At 44.9% G+C, this 15,654-nt stretch overlaps 1 protein-coding gene across 7 annotated transcripts in view; it reads left to right on the top strand.

Moving 5' to 3' along the window:
- grip1 (glutamate receptor interacting protein 1) overlaps positions 1 to 15,654 on the top strand; it is a 36,144-nt gene that overhangs the window by 1,138 nt on the left and 19,352 nt on the right. For 3 of the 7 annotated variants that reach the window (XM_069519813.1, XM_069519809.1, XM_069519806.1), the window contains exon 1: positions 10,262 to 10,704. The exons of 1 other annotated variant lie outside the window; for it this stretch is intronic. In XM_069519813.1, the coding sequence (XP_069375914.1) occupies positions 10,569 to 10,704 (136 nt within the window). In that variant the 5' untranslated portion in view covers positions 10,262 to 10,568. Of the gene's footprint in view, positions 1 to 10,259; positions 10,705 to 15,654 lie in introns of those variants that run through there. 3 more of the 7 variants (XM_069519811.1, XM_069519807.1, XM_069519805.1) reach the window with 2 other exon arrangements.

Genomic DNA, 15,654 nt, shown 5'->3' with positions numbered 1-15,654 from the left:
TTTGTGAGAACGCGAATGTCCGAGCGAGAGGCTCCGCACTTTCTCCATCCAACCCTGAGAAAAAGACTACGGAGAGTGTCTGAGTGAGCAGATGTGAGGGCACAGCAGGAGATCCTCCGGAGGATGCGGCGAGAGCAGGTGGACGTTTGTAGCACGCGATGGACACACAACTGGAAAAAAACATCCAAATACAAATGCCTCAGAAAGGAGCAGCCATAGAAGACGAAGACGTCCACCTGAAAAGAAGTTTCGGTGATTTGAGAAACCCCGGCCGCCGCCTGCTGCGTTGTTAATCGGTGAAATAAACTGGAGATACTCCATCGTCTAGCTCTTTAATTAATCCCAGCTGAGTGTTCGACCACTTATCTTCTCCGCAGAATCAGAATCCATTTATAAACTGATTATTTTTTTTAAATGAAGCTTTTGTTGAAAGCTCAAACACAGAAATAAGTCGGGGATCGATTCAGTTAATCAAAGAACCATCAAAGAGAAATCACCACTCACTCATAAACGGAGAAATACAATAAAAAACGAACAACAACACAATAAGTGACACTTTCTCCAGCACTGGGTTACCAAGTTGAACGCTACGTTACAGAGGCTCCACGTAAACACGTATTGATCGGGCTTATTCAGCAGAGAGCGTGTCGTCTCCGAGGAGCTGGGCCATTGTTGTCGACCACTCTTTTTAATGGGGCGGGCGTTTCTTTCCCTCGGAGTCGCAGCCGTGTCCGTTCGGTTGTTGCGTAAGAGCCAAAATAATCCATCTCTTTTCAGAGGAGCAGAAGTCAGAGAGCTGCAGCCGGAGACAGACTGAAGCTGCTGTCAGAGATGAAGTCCGCTCATCTCCCTGAAATTCTGCAGGGGACTGAACGGAGGATTTATTTTCTTCCAATCAACTGAACGATTAAACAACTCTGCAGCTCCACGGTGACAGAGCTGGAATTCACTGACTTCAGTGAAACGTTTGCTGCTTCTGGTTTCTCATTCATCAGATAATGACATCACCGTGACGTCACCCGCTGGTTTGTGAGCTGATGTTTTGAAGCCTCAGTTTAACATTGTGTCCAGCGCCATCTTGGTTTTTATGAAACCAGAAGTAACCCTAATTGGAGGAGCAGGGGGTGGGGCCTGATGTGAGCTTGAGGACACGCCCACCTACAGCTACACCTGCACACATTGGATAATGCTTGCTGTCAATCACACTGTGGTATCCGCCCCCTTACATCCGGTGCTTTCTGGTCTGTTTGACTCTAAATTATCTTAATTGATAAATGAGCATCATCTGTGTTGAAAAGACTTGAAACTAGAGACTGAGACAAAAACTCCTGAGGACAAAGTTTACTGACGTTATAAAGTGATTAATTAATAATTACTAATACTCTTTCATTATTATTATGACACAAAGACAGATCCAGGCTATTAATTCACAGGCCCAATGCTGATTTCTGTGAAAGTCGTCGCAGTGGAATCCATGCACAACAACACAAGGACACGCATTTGAGGGTTAAAAAGGGTTTGAAGCAGCTGCATCTCTCATTTACGTGTAAAGTGGAGAATGTGTCCTCGTTGAGTGGAGTTCAAACCTTTTAAACATGAGCTAAAAATGGTTTGTTGAATCTGACACCACATGTGGAAGCAGAAGAACTGCGTACGGTTCAGCTTGGTGATGACACGTCAAGACCTTTTCAAATATGAGCAGAATGTGTCTCCTTCAGTACAATGAGCAAAGGAAACAGGCAACAGGTTTATACAACTGTAAATAATACACAGATGGCACCAGACACCACAGCAGCTATAAACAGACGCTAATACCAGAAGATTGTTGAGGAGATGTGAAGGAAGTGTTGTCTCTACTCTTCATTGAAGGACTTGTGGATTGATACGCCACAGATTGTGTTTGAACCAAGAAAGATCCAAACCTCTGTTGAACTCAAACAGTTTCCAGACATGAACTCATGATTCTTCCATCTGGACATGTCGTGTAGTCATGTCGTTTAGTCATGTCGTGTAGTCATGTCGTGTAGTCAGTGTGTGTGAAGCAGCAGATTGTCGACTCGTTCACAACAACAGGAACATGTGGGGGACATTCAGGCTCAGGGCGGAGCCTGTAGACCGGCAGGAGGCGGGACATGACGTCTAATCTCTGCTGTGTAAAGATCAGTGTTGTTGTTTACAGTTCGTCCACACCGGCGTCGGCCCTCATCACCAAAACATCTGGAATCTCCTCGTCTTTACAAGTTGACATCTTCGTCTTCTGCGTGTACGGCGCCTCTTCTTCATCCTGAGAGATTTGTGTTCTTCGGTTTCACGCCCGTCACGTGTTAGAAACCTCAGAGACACGTCCACTGTGAATTTTGCAGACATCTCTCTTGCTGTATTCTCACTATGGACTCACTTGTTTCAGAAAATGTCTGGAGCAACGGACTCACACTTTTGATTTCTCGCATAAAGCCCCTTCTAAACATTTCAGGAAAATATCCAGACTTCCCAGCAGATCTGAAAACAGCCTAACATAGAAACGATATAAAGACCACCAAAACACAACTTTTTTCTTTTTTAATATTTGCTGCTTTTCTTGATTTTTCGTTAACTCTGAATCTTTTTGGTTTCAGACTGTTGAGAAACCCCCACAGATTTGAAGACACAACAACAATTGATCGATAAATCAAGATAATAATCATCCGATTAATCAATATTGAAAGTAATTGTTCGTTGCAGCCCCGGTCCAGAGCAGGAGTTGGTTTGTTGAATGTTTTTAATCAGACTTGCTTCAGTCCCAGAGGCTGTCGTAAAGATATTTCACTGTTGATTTAGTGTTGTGTTGTAAACCTGTCTGCAGAGCTCATGGAGAGATAATAATGCAATCTTCAGGTATACGGCTTCAAGGAAAACAGCCGCCTCAGTCCTTCACAGTGGGATGTTAGAAAAAAACACAATATTGAAATGTTAAATAGAAAAATCAGAGCAGCGAAACATGTGCAAACGGCAGAACAAGCAGAGAACACAGTACAGTACGAGAAAAGCTCACAAAAGCAAACGCAAAGGGAGTAAAAATAGATAACAGGTGAATAATAGATAGACGAACCATCAGAGACACAGAGTACTACTGTACTCGACTGTAGTAACGTGGATGAAGTCAGGTTTATTTGTATAGATTTATATATGATTTCATATAATGTCCCAATGGATTTTTAAAACTTCATCTCCAACAAGATTAGACATTAAACCTGAACACCGGAGTTAAATAAAAAAGGAGGATGTCAGGAGATGAAATTCAAAGAAACATCTCACTTCCTGGTGAGCAGCAGGAGACGGAGGTGGAAAAACAGCCGCTACAGAAACTCAACTGACGTTTGCAGAGTGTCAAGTTGAATTTTACCTGGAGTTTGACATTTGGCTTTGAAGATGAAGGGAAAATGTCAATTAAATAGAGAAGTAGCGAATAAAGTGTGACTAGGATTTTGTATTCAGGATAACCAGGCCAGAATTTAATGTAAAAAAAGAATACGTGAACTGTGAATAGGGAAATGTTGTCATCGTGAAGTGGAAAGGAAAAAAGCAAGACAAAGCAAATTCTGTAATAACAATTGAAATATTAAAAACAGGAAATTTAAGAACATTTGTTAATGTAAATTGAGGCTTTTTTAGTTTTTCAATGGGTTCATGTCACATGTTCTGTAAACACTTCAAAACGTCTCTGTTCCAAAAACTCTGGGTAAAAACATGGACGCCTGCGGCAGGTTTTTGCTTCACGCTGACGATGACAGTGTCCCGTTCACACGTTTGCTCACCTGGTGACTTCAGAAGGGACGGACACCTGTCTGCCTTCAGGCCACAGTGAGAGCCCCCCCCCCCACCCCCCCCCCCCCCACAAACCACAAACACGCCACCTTCATCCAAACTGACACTGCAGCTCGGTCCGGAGGAGGTGGCCACGCTTGAATCATGTAACTCATGTGAATCACATGCACATTGAGGAGGCTTTTTTTGGAGAGCCCGTCAGCTCTGTATTAATAATGTATTTTATCATTAGTTCAGAGGTTCTCAGCCAAAGGCTCTTTTACTCCGGAGGAAGCAGCTGCAGCTGCTGATTTAAAAGATAAAAAATACAACATGATTCAGAAGAAAATCCACCTACTGAGTAACTGCTTCACCTGAGTTTGACCTGCATGTGTCACTGAGCAGGGAGAGATGGGTAAAGCACGACATCAGTCATAAACAGTTGAAATACATTTATTAAATGTCTAAATAATAAACTGTGGTTGTTACGTTTTACACTAAACACTGTGAAGATCTCTGAAGTCGTGACGAACACACAAGCGTTCTGTGTGAGGTTGTTACAGCCAGAGAGTGTGTGTGTGTGTGTGTGTGTGTGTGTGTGTGTGTGTGTCTGATGATTACAGTGTGTGTTACTGTGTGTGTGTGTGTGTGTCTGATGATTACAGTGTGTGTTACTGTGTGTGTGTGAGACGGCATGACATCATCCCACCGTTTTAAGCTTTTTGACTAAGAAGCAGAGAAAATGGCTCAAACACAAACACTCACCAAGAGACACACACACTGTAACACACAACGTCACAAACCATTTTCTCTGCAGCTGACACACACACACACACACACACACACACACACACACACACACACACACACACACACACACACACACTGTCCTTTAAGAGATGCTGATGTCAGAACTCTGCTCATCTTTTGTCAAGATTATTGAAGTAGACCTGTGTGTGTGTGTGTGTGTGTGTGTGTGTGTGTGTGTGTGTGTGTGTGTGTGTGTGTGTGTGTGTGTGTGTCAGCTTAGTGTATTATCCCTATCGTCTCTGACACATTTTACCAAGTCTCTCTCTCCTCAGTGTGTGTCTGTGTCGCTCTCTCTTCCACTCTGTGGAACAAACTGCTGATTGTGTGTATGTGTCGTTGTGTATAAAACTCTGACTTTATCCTGTTAAATGTGTGTGTTCTAAGTGTGTGTACAAACACTGTGTCACAAGGCAGCGCAGTAGAAGCTCCTGCGGTGCAGCCTTCATGGACGAAAGTAAATGGACACACAAACATCACATTAATATGAGGCGGATGAACGTTCAGACACCATCAACATTACAGTTTCTATTTTAGACCAACACTGTGGGCTGAGGCTGGAGATTTGCTGTTTAGTTATGTTTGCGTAAACAACCCAACGAACGAACAAACACACAAGAGTGAAAATATAACGTATCAAGGTTTTGTTTTTATCTCCGGTGCACAAATTGAACCTAAAGTGATTCCAGAAAAGTCAGGATAACGTTATCTAGAGACAGATCAACGCTGTCAGCTCTGTCCTCTGCAGGTCTCACAGTCGACCTCTGTATGAAAGTCTGGTGTGAAGAAGGCAGAGCTGCAGACTCTGAGTCTAATCTTTTCACAACCCGTCACTATTTAATTGTTGATCTTGGTTGTAGAGACGCTGTGAAAACAGGAAACTGAGGTGAAAGTCAACAGTGTTGAGACTTCAGCTGTTTGTGTTTTATCTCTTTGATCGTCCTGCGTTTGAGCCTCTAGAGTCGTCTCTGCTGGACGTCCACTTCTAACGAGAGTAGCCACAGAAATCCTCTCCGTTTATAGACAATTTGTCAAACTGTGGCCTGATGAATAATTCATGTCTTTATGTAAATCCACGATTCTTTATCCTGAGTCAGCTGATTCTCCTCAAACTGTTTGTTTTTCAAATGATTTAAAAGTAAATCAAACGCAGCTCAGCTTTCGTTGATTTTCTCCTAAAAATATTAGTTTGAAGCAGAATGATTTAATGAAGCGACCATGAAGGTTACGTTTTCATCATGCATCTTGTTTATTTATATCTCAGCAGAATTAAACTTTAAGTGCTGAAGTGATTTGATTTTAAGTGTGAGGCGTAAAAATGAGATTTTGATCTGGTTGAATTGTTAAATCACCGTGATTTTGTCAGAAAAAACATTTTATTACATTTCTTTGGTTTCTCAGGAGATAATTTGTGGATCTTCTTGAGAAAAAAGCGACATGTTTATGGTGCTGAGATCTGTGACTTTGTGTTTTCTGTTGTAAGATTCTCGTAGGGTTGTTTAGTGTTTTGTTGTTCTAGCTTACAACCTGTCGTTCTCGGGCTCTGAGCTGTGAGAGTGAAATGTCGTCGTAATAAACCGAACTGACAGTCGAGACCAAACAAACGAGCCAGATTCTGAAAAATGAACAGAATTTTTATGAACGGAGGAAACAGATCCAGGATCTGCTTTACTGTCCTTCACACACACACACACACACACACACACACTCAGCCCTGGGCAGCGTCCAGGTGGAGAGCCAAGCTGCTGGCATCATACACGTACTCATTTTCTACTTGGATAAGCTCAGCAGGACACACTAACACAAAACATTTAATAATACACACTGTCTCTCTCTCTCTCACACACACACACACACACACACACACACACACACACACACACACACACAGACACACTCACACACACACACACACACACACACACGTCTCTAACAGTCCAGCAGTTGGTCGGACACTGAAACCTGCAGAGCGACAGAAGAGTGAGAACTGTTCCACTGTTTCTTCTGATCCATTTTATCCGTGGCTGATTGGTGAACGGGGGCTCAGGGCTTCAGTCGGCCCCGGGGGGGCTCCAGTTTTAAGCCGTGTATTTTGAACTAAACGCTTCAACAAGTCCCAAGGACCCAAGGAACTAACGGTGCCCAGGGACCCAAAGCTTCAGCAGATACCCTGGGGTTTAGCAGGACTCAAGGCATTAGGAGAGTTTAGGGACTCAAGGCTTCAGGGACCCAAAGCGTCTGCAGGACCTAATATTTCAGTGAGGCCCAGAGACCAAAGCCTAAGACGTGGTTCAGGGAGTCAAGGCTCCAGTGACGTCAAGGGCCTCAGGTTTTACTTTGGAGTCTGTATTTGATAACGAGACTCCACGAGACAACAATCCGAGTCGGTCACAACATCTAGAGTCGTTGCTCGTCGCTGATTGTTTTCATATTATCCGTCCACGAGTCCGATCAGTTTGTGTCGTGAATAATCTGCAGCACTTTTCAAATTTTCATCAAACTGCTGTTTTCCATCGAAGCAGTGAATTCGTTCCTCGTCGTTTCCACTGAGACTTTGTCATCACCTTGAATTTTTATCTCTTTGACTCTGGTGATGTTGATCAGGTCGACAGGAGACATTTTGTCCATTAGATCAATTTGTGTCCTTCAGTTTGTCCAGATGTTGTCCAGCTGTTTGTCCTATTCTCTGGTTAGACCAAGCCTTTAGGGAACTAATAGAAGTCGATGCAGTGTGTGTGTGTGTGTGTGTGTGTGTGTGTGTGTGTGTGTGTGTGTGTGTGTGTGTGTGTGTGTGTGTGACTGTGTGTGTCCATTAAGAATCAAGGTCAGTCACTCAGCAGTCCATTAAGACCGTGGATTCACTCGTCTGTCTCTTTTGTTCTGTTTGTTTCTAGGTCTCTCTGTCTGTCTCGCTCTCCCTTAGGCTTCATCAATCACTGTCTGTCTCCCTGTCTGTGTGCCCTGGTGAATCATGGGTAGTTTTTAGCCAAACTCCGACCTCTGAAGCGTCAAAAATGTCCAGTTTTCTCTTCTGAAGGCAGCTGGTGTGTTACTCTGAGCGACCAGGAGGGGGAGTTAGAGGATAGAGTGAGTGTGCGTTTTGAAGTAAAGCGAGGAGAATCAGATTATACACACACACACACACACACACACACTCTCGACCGAGGCGTCCAATCGTGTCGCAGAGCTGCAGAAGCCTGAGAGCGATATGCAAATGAACCCACATTTTTAGCAGCAACACACTCTCCCACTTGCTCTCACCTCTCTCTCTCTCTCTCTCTCTCTCTCTCTCTCTTTTTCTCTGTCTCTCTTTTTGCCTGTGTCAGTAAATGTGACTCGACCATCTGCCCGGCTGTCAGCTCTGTCAGTTCGAGGCGTTCGTTGGACAGTTCGAGGGGCGTTGACGCCCTCTGGGACGTCTGACAGGTGAAGGAGGCGGAGTCGGGCCTCCTGCTGTGATGGTTCGGCTTTGATTTTGGGAGCCGTCTTGTCGTCCATCTTTATTTTCAGTCGCACATTCGTGTGAATGAAATAGTAGAAGAAGTTTTGTTGGAAGAGTTTAAAGACGCCATGAGTTCTAACAATTAACTGGACTGTGTGTGTGTGTGTGCGTGCGTGTGTGTGTTGCTTTCTGTCATATTTGCATCAGCATTTTTCCGTCTGTCAGGCTTGGGTGCAACGTGAAGAGAGGACGTAACCTGGGTCAGAGGTCAACACACACACAGACACACACACACACACACACCCTAGACTGTCACTGTACACCCTGCAGACCAGCTGTCAATCACTGTCCCTGTCAGAGGTCAGAGTTCACTGTGAGTGAACTCACCTCACGTGAGCGTTCAGTGTGTTTCCTGTGTGTGTTTGAGCAGCTGAGCGCGGCTGACCCTCCACGTTAAACTCTCGTTCTCGTGCTCCGGTCGTGTCGACTCGGATCTCGACTGTGGCGCGAAGAGAAAGAAAAGTCGGTCGTGAATCTGACGCTGACGAGTTTCGTCGGCTCGGTGGCGTCTCTGTGTTCAGGATCAAAGCACAGTAACACGCTTGTTTTCTCTCTGGCTGTGTGATGATGATGAAGATGATGATGATGAGGATGAGATGTTCTCCGGGACTCTGATCACACTTGTCTCTTGCCAGTTTGTCGTTCGTTCTGCCAACACGTTCCGTCGGGAGGACCCACGTGGGTTAGAGCCGGCTGCCATCAGAGCCTCAGTGGGGCGACTCACTACATGGATCAAGAAAAACAAGTCGGGGGTTGGGTTTGATTTTTAATTTTTTCTTGTAGTCTTGATTTAATCAGAGAGTCTGATTGAGATGAAGAGATGAAGAGAGAAGAGCAACAATCAGAGAATCAATCAACAAAACAACGACGACACAGTTTCACAAAGACACAAGAACTTTGAGCCGTTTTCACACGTGAACTCTGGGTAATGAGACATTTCCTGAGATATTTTCTTCCAGTTTCACGTCACGTGTTAGAAACGTCATCAACATGTCCACTCGCTCTCCCGTCCTCCCCTCGCCTCCTCTTTCCTAGTTTCACCTCCTCTCCATCATATTCTTTCTCTTCATCCTTCGCTCCCCCATCTGTTGTCTCTCCTCTCGCCCTCTTTTTCCTTGTTTCCTTCTCGTTTCATCCCCTGTTCTAGTTTCTTTCCTCTCCTATCCCCTCATCGTCTCCTGGTTTATTCTCTTCTCCTCTTTGTTAGTTTCCTTTCCTTTGTTCTTCCCTTGCTTCATCATCTCCTAGTGTAATCTCTCCTCTCCTCCCGTCAGTCCCTCTTTCCTAGTTTCGCCTCCTCTCCATCATACACTTGCTCCTCTTTAGTCCTCTTCATCCTCCTCTCCCCTCCCTGTTGACATTTTCTTTCCTTTTTATTCCCTCTAATCATTGTCTTGTCTCTCTCCTTGTCTCCTATCCTCTTTTTTCTAATTTCCTTTCCTCTCTCCTCTCCTTCTCCCCTCGCTTCCTCTATCCTAGTTTCACCTTCTCTCTCTCCTTTTCATCATACACCTCATCTTCTCCATTCCTCTTCATCCTCCTCTCCTAGTTCCCTCCCCCTTCCTAGTTTCCTTTCCTTTCATCACCGTACATCCCCCTCTTTCTCCTGATATTTGCTTTCCTCTTATTCCCTCTCTTCCTCTCCTCTCCTCGTCTCCTCTCCTCCCTCCCAGTGTTCAATTACAGACCACCCTCTGGAATTCATGCACACACACACACACACACACACACACACACACACTTGCTCTCCCCTCCCCCTTGCTGGAATGAGGGATGAAGAGGAGGAGAGGAAGAAAAAAAAAAAGCAAATTTGGACAGAGAGGAGAGGAAGGAAGGAAAACAAAGGATGTGACAAAGGAAGTAAGGAGCTAATGAAGGAATAGAAGCTCCTCTCTGCTGACTCTTCAAGTGCACGTTTACAGTACGCACACACACACACACACACACACACACACACACACACTAAGGCTTTGCTCACTCGCAGCTCTCGCCCTCTAACACAGCAGTCCTGCATCGCAAAGCTCCATTGTGTGTGTGTGTGTGTGTGTGAGAGGGAGAGAGAGAGGGAGAAAGAGAGAGAGCTGTGAGCCCTGTGATTGGCTGAGCTCGGCTAGATGCACCAACAGCTGAAAGAAGTGGCCGGGAAAGGAGGAGGAGGAGGAGGAGGAGGAGAGGAGGCTGCAGATAGAGAGAGGAGAGAATACAAAGAACATGTGAGTGAGTTAGTGCGTGTTACATGCTTGCTGATGTGTGAGTGTGTGTGTGTGTGTGTGTGAGACATCCAGAGGTGTGTGTGCATGTGCAGAAGCGAGGAGGAGGAAACCTGATCTCACTCTCGCTCCCTCTCTCTCTCTCTCTCTGTGGAATAACGCTTTCCGTCAGCTCTTGTCGTTATTTGCCTCGCTGTTAGCTCGTAGTAGCTTAGCCTGGCCCAGTTTGGTCAGGCCAGGCCCGGCCCGGCTCGGACCCGGTGAAGATGGAGAGGTTCCTGGCTCTGCTGCGTCTGCTGAGCAGAAGGAGGCGAGGGAGGAGGTACCGGGCCGACGACGATTACCAGGAAGGCTATGAGGACGTTTACTACTACACCAGCAAGTACAACACACACCTACTGAGTGAGTCCCACAGAGAACCACTGACTGAGAGAGAGAGGGGGAGGGACGGGGGGGCTTTGTTGTATTGTCTCGTGCGGGCGAGCGAGAAGCTTATCAACAGATTATGACGAAGACATCCTCAGTCAGTGTGTCAGGTTTTCTATTATAGATGAAGGTCGTTAGCAAAACGCTGATCGGTTACACACACACACACAAACACTCACACACACACTCAGGTATCCAGGTGACAGGGGCCCAGGTGGTTTGTGGGTAATAACAAGGCAGGAAGTGTTGCCTGGAATGTGGATGATGGGGCTGCCTCTCTGACTCCAGGTTTCAGTGCAGTGAAAACTTCCTTTTGTTCTTTTGTCTCTTTCTGATCTCGGGTCTTAAAAAGTCTCGAACTCAATAATCAGAATTTTAGTCCTAAACGGGGAAATATGATGAAATATGACGCACTAGGTGTCAGATATGTGAAGATAGGTGTTTATGACGATAACGCTCCCTCCGTCATGCTTGTAAACAGATATTAGCAGATATTAGCACGCTGTAATAAAACCACACATAACGTGGAACTCAGAACTGATCTCCGTGGACTCGTCTTGTCTGGTAAAGACTCTGGATCTCTACTGTCTCTGTAGTTACAGACAGAACTTGGTGTTTCCAGGTTTCATCAGACATTTGTCTTTGGCTGGTTTTCATAAAGTGATTTGCTGCTGATCCCTTCAGGTGATTCGTTCCACAGCTGTTGTGAAGTTTTGTTCTCACCTCTGCAACGACGTACAAAACACTCGAAAGTGATTTTCATGAAACTGGGTGTGAGGATGTGATGCAGGTCAGAGAAGAACTCATCCAGAAACAGGGCGAGAACGTTTTTCATCATCTTCACTGAGAATGATTCATGGATCTGGATGAAATCGTCAACGAGTCACGTTCTGATTTATGGTTGTTCAACAGATTTGACATATTAACCTGTGTTTATATTTCCTGAGCAGAAACACGCAGAGTAAAATATGCGTGTCGTTGGTTTTCATGTCGACTCTTCAGGACAAATAATTCATCCAGGTTTTCAGACCACTTCCTGTTTTCTTTAATATTTTTACTATGAGAACTAGATTCTCACGTGAGCGGTTGTTGGGCGTTGGTGGAGGGATACGTTCTTCACAGTGGAACTACAATGGATGTGAAGTGCAGCTGGTTTGTGGAGTTTCTGTTTCTCTGCTGCCTCAGACGATAATGTTTTCTGTGGTTAAATGAGATTCAGGAACGTTTTAGATTTCGTGGCTGAACTCTGGTTCACAGCTCGGCATTCGGTCCCGGGAGAAATCTCCAGCAGGACTTGAACTCGCCGTCGACTAAACTGTTTACTCTGATGAAAGTGTTGGTGAGCGCTGCGAGCGTGCGATAAAAGATTCACTTTGTAGTCTCACATGATTTGGAATGGAGGTGGACTCAGCGTAGACCAGAGGATATTATTTTCAGTTCGTCTGTTTACTCGTCTGCAGATTGTTTTTTTCTCTGGGTTTCACCAAAAAATGTCACAACCTAGATTGAAATGTCTGATGGTCTTAAAATATCTCAAAAGGTTTAACTCAAGTCTGACACGATGAATTAAAACATCAAATCCTCACGTGAAGAAGCAGCAAATGTTTGATGGGGAAAAAAATCCTCAAAATATTTAGATTTATCTAAATATCTGCAGATTAATTGTCTTCTTTCTGTGGAGTTTCTCCGAACAGACCCCAGAACAAAGTCTGGAGAATGTCTGAAGCAGCTGATGTGAGAACACAGCATGAGATCCTCATGACTGAGTGTGAGCGAGTGGGTGTTCATGAGAATTCAAACACATGAGAGACGCAGAAGTGAGAAAAAGAGATAAGACAAAAGAATCAAAATATCTGAGGATGACTGTTCTGCTGTTTGAAGGTGTCTCACACAGCGTCTGTGAGTGTGGAAGCTAAATACTACATCCTTCACTTAAACCAACATATTGGTATGTGGGTGTGTCTAAGTGCCAATAAACAACATTCAACTGTTTTATTACTGTGTGAACAAATACTGGAATATTCCTGTGTGTGTGTGTGTGTGTGTGTGTGTGTATGTGTGTGTGTGTGTGTGTGTGTGTGTGTGTGTGTGGCAGAGCTGCCAAGAGACATTTCCTACAGCGAACTGTGTGTGTGTGTGTGTGTGTAGCACAGCGTGTGATTCTATACGAAGGCGTTTTAAGGATGGTTGACTGGAGAACCCCTGGTTCACTGTTCCTCTTTGTGTGTTAGTATCATGACGTGTCCTCCGTGGACCTGAGGAACATCTTCACTGCTTCTTGCCATAAAATTGTCCAAGCAAATTGTCTCGCCCATTTAGTTTATTGTTGATGGTGCTGTTTATCACATCATCTCACATATCACAACTTCACGCTGTGTTTAAACTCTAAAATCCCCTCAAGGTCCTTTAGAAACGTCCTGAACGACTCATAGAATCTTTTTAAGGACGTCAGGACTCTGAGAACCTGAACGATCACCAGAACTCCTGAGAGACCCAGAGAAACTCCTGTTCACCCCCACATCCTCTTACAGGACCTCACTCACCTCCACTCAGCTGAACCCTCTGAACCAGAACTACACGTAGAACCCTCTCAAACACAATTAGACCCCCCCCCCCCCCCCCCTTTGATTTTGATTAGCTCTGTTGACTGATGCTGCTGGAGCACAAGGCTCGGTACCTGTGTCTGTTAAAGACGTTTGTACTTGTATCTCACCTGTAGGCGACTCCGCCTCCTTTCAAACCAGACGGCTGCCCCCCCCCCCTCTGCCTGCCTCCTCCCCTCTGTGCCGGATGATCTCATTACATGTTGAAACATTATGATGCATACATTAGCACATTGATGAGGAGCAACTGTGTCGTGTGTTGTAGGACGAGTTCAGACCAGAGCAGTTCACAGCAGTCATGTGTAAAATGTGCTAATTAATGCTTTAAATAAGGTTAATTTACATAACTGGTCCTGTGTTCAACATGGTGGAGATTAAAGAGGGAAATGAGCAGCAGAAGGAGGGTTGAGCTTCTGGTTTCACATCTTTGTGTTTTAATGAGTGAAGAAAGAAAAGTGAATAAAAACACTGTGGGGGAGGGGGGCTCAGTGAACCTCCAGGTGAACCAGGGAGAGTTGATTGGCACAGCTGAGAGGAGTTAGCCAATTAGCTCCCCCTGGATTCAAAGGGCAGCAGCGACACATGGTGCGGCTGAAATATTCAATGTTTGTTGATGAAGAGCAACATGTTTGTCTCGGGCCGAGTGTGGGAGACCCCGGTGGCGTCGGACATTGCTACAAACATCTTAGTATTTCATCTGTTTGTCTCGACTCCACTCTGCAGCCGCTCGGTCCCACGTTTCTCTCATTTAGCTCGGACTGGATTTGAGTCGGTCACGAGGCGTAGTTCTTCGCTGCTGGATTATCTTCAGAGACAGAAACAGAAAAGTGGAGCACGAATCTGCACAAGTTCAGATTAATTAACGCGCGGGGCTCTCGGGATTCAGAGGACTTCTCCCTCATTATTTGGATATGATGTTTAATTAGTTTTCTCAATTTACAGAACAAATGTGTCCTCTCTTCCTCTTTAATTAAGAGGATTAGAAAGAAGCAGGAAACACATTCAGGTACAGTGGAGTCAGTTTATTAGGTACACCAAAATAAATGTTTCACTCTGTTGAAATGATACAAAGATGAAGGCATTTACACAAATTAGAACATTTGTCAAGTTAACATGGTGATTATTACTTTGTCTTTTGAGACAGTATACACAACATAAATCTAATCCTGTATTTCTACACAGTATATATTAACGGTCCCTGACGTCTCTGAACGTCTGTTTGTCCGGATTCACTCTGACACTGAGGAAAACTTAGAAACCTGAATGTTCTCAGTGAAGTTGATTCCACTTCCTGTCCCACTGGTCGTTTGCACGTTATCTCGTTGTTATGAGATGATTTGTTTTCTTGAGTGTGAACAGAGTGTGACTGTGAATCAGAAATGTTGTGTTGACGTGCAGCTACTTATTTTGTCTCTGCTGAGCGATGATCTGAAGTGTTTGTGGTTTTGTTGATCACAGTTCTATTGGTTTGTCCCATCTGCTGTTCGCACGCACGCACGCACGCACGCACACACACACACACACACACACACACACACACACACACACACACACACACACACACACACACACACACACACACAAAATCTGACTGTCTGACTGTGACTGTTAGCGCTAATTAAAGGTTTACACATCCGTCCTCTGGAACGGTGTTATTAGCACTCTGTGTCTGTGTGTGTTTGTGTGTGTGTGCACGCACGCATGTGCACTTACATAAGGAGATGTCACGGTGACTCAAACCCACGAGTTTAACTTTACACTGGGGGTGTTGACAGACACACACACACACACACACAGTTGGTGCAGCACTTTGATTTGGTTATTTTGAAACACCGAAGCCTGTGATAACCTGTAGTGTGTGTGTGTGTGTGTGTGTGTGTGTGTGTGTGTGTGTACGCTTCTTTCATCTCTCAAAATCACTCTTTGTACGATGCAGGGTTGGTCTCTCCCCTCAATTATTCATCAGCTTGTTTCCATGGAAACAGCTGCAGCCGTGTGTGTGTGTGCGTGTTTCGGGGTGGTGGTTGGTTGATTTCACTGCAGGGGGAGGGGCTTCGTCAGCTCATTAATGTGTGTTATTACCTCTGATAGTCACATTGGGACGACTGACCACATCGTCTCTGACTGAGTAGAAACGTTTCAACAACAATCACAGGGACGTACGTGTGGTTCAGACATTCATGGTCCACACAGGATCGATCCCACCGTCTCCTCTGAGTTTTACTGTAGCGCCACCATGAGGCTAGTATTTGTAGTTTTTGGTGAAATAATGGATTTATTTAATGCCAGATCTGTGAAGTCACAACTTCTATATGTACAGATG

Source organism: Paralichthys olivaceus, chromosome 23 (genome assembly GCF_024713975.1).
Source record: "Paralichthys olivaceus isolate ysfri-2021 chromosome 23, ASM2471397v2, whole genome shotgun sequence".
NCBI lineage: Eukaryota > Metazoa > Chordata > Actinopteri > Pleuronectiformes > Paralichthyidae > Paralichthys > Paralichthys olivaceus.
The sequence above is the reverse complement of the archived record's forward strand: the minus strand, read 5'-3'. Positions and strand labels throughout refer to the sequence as shown.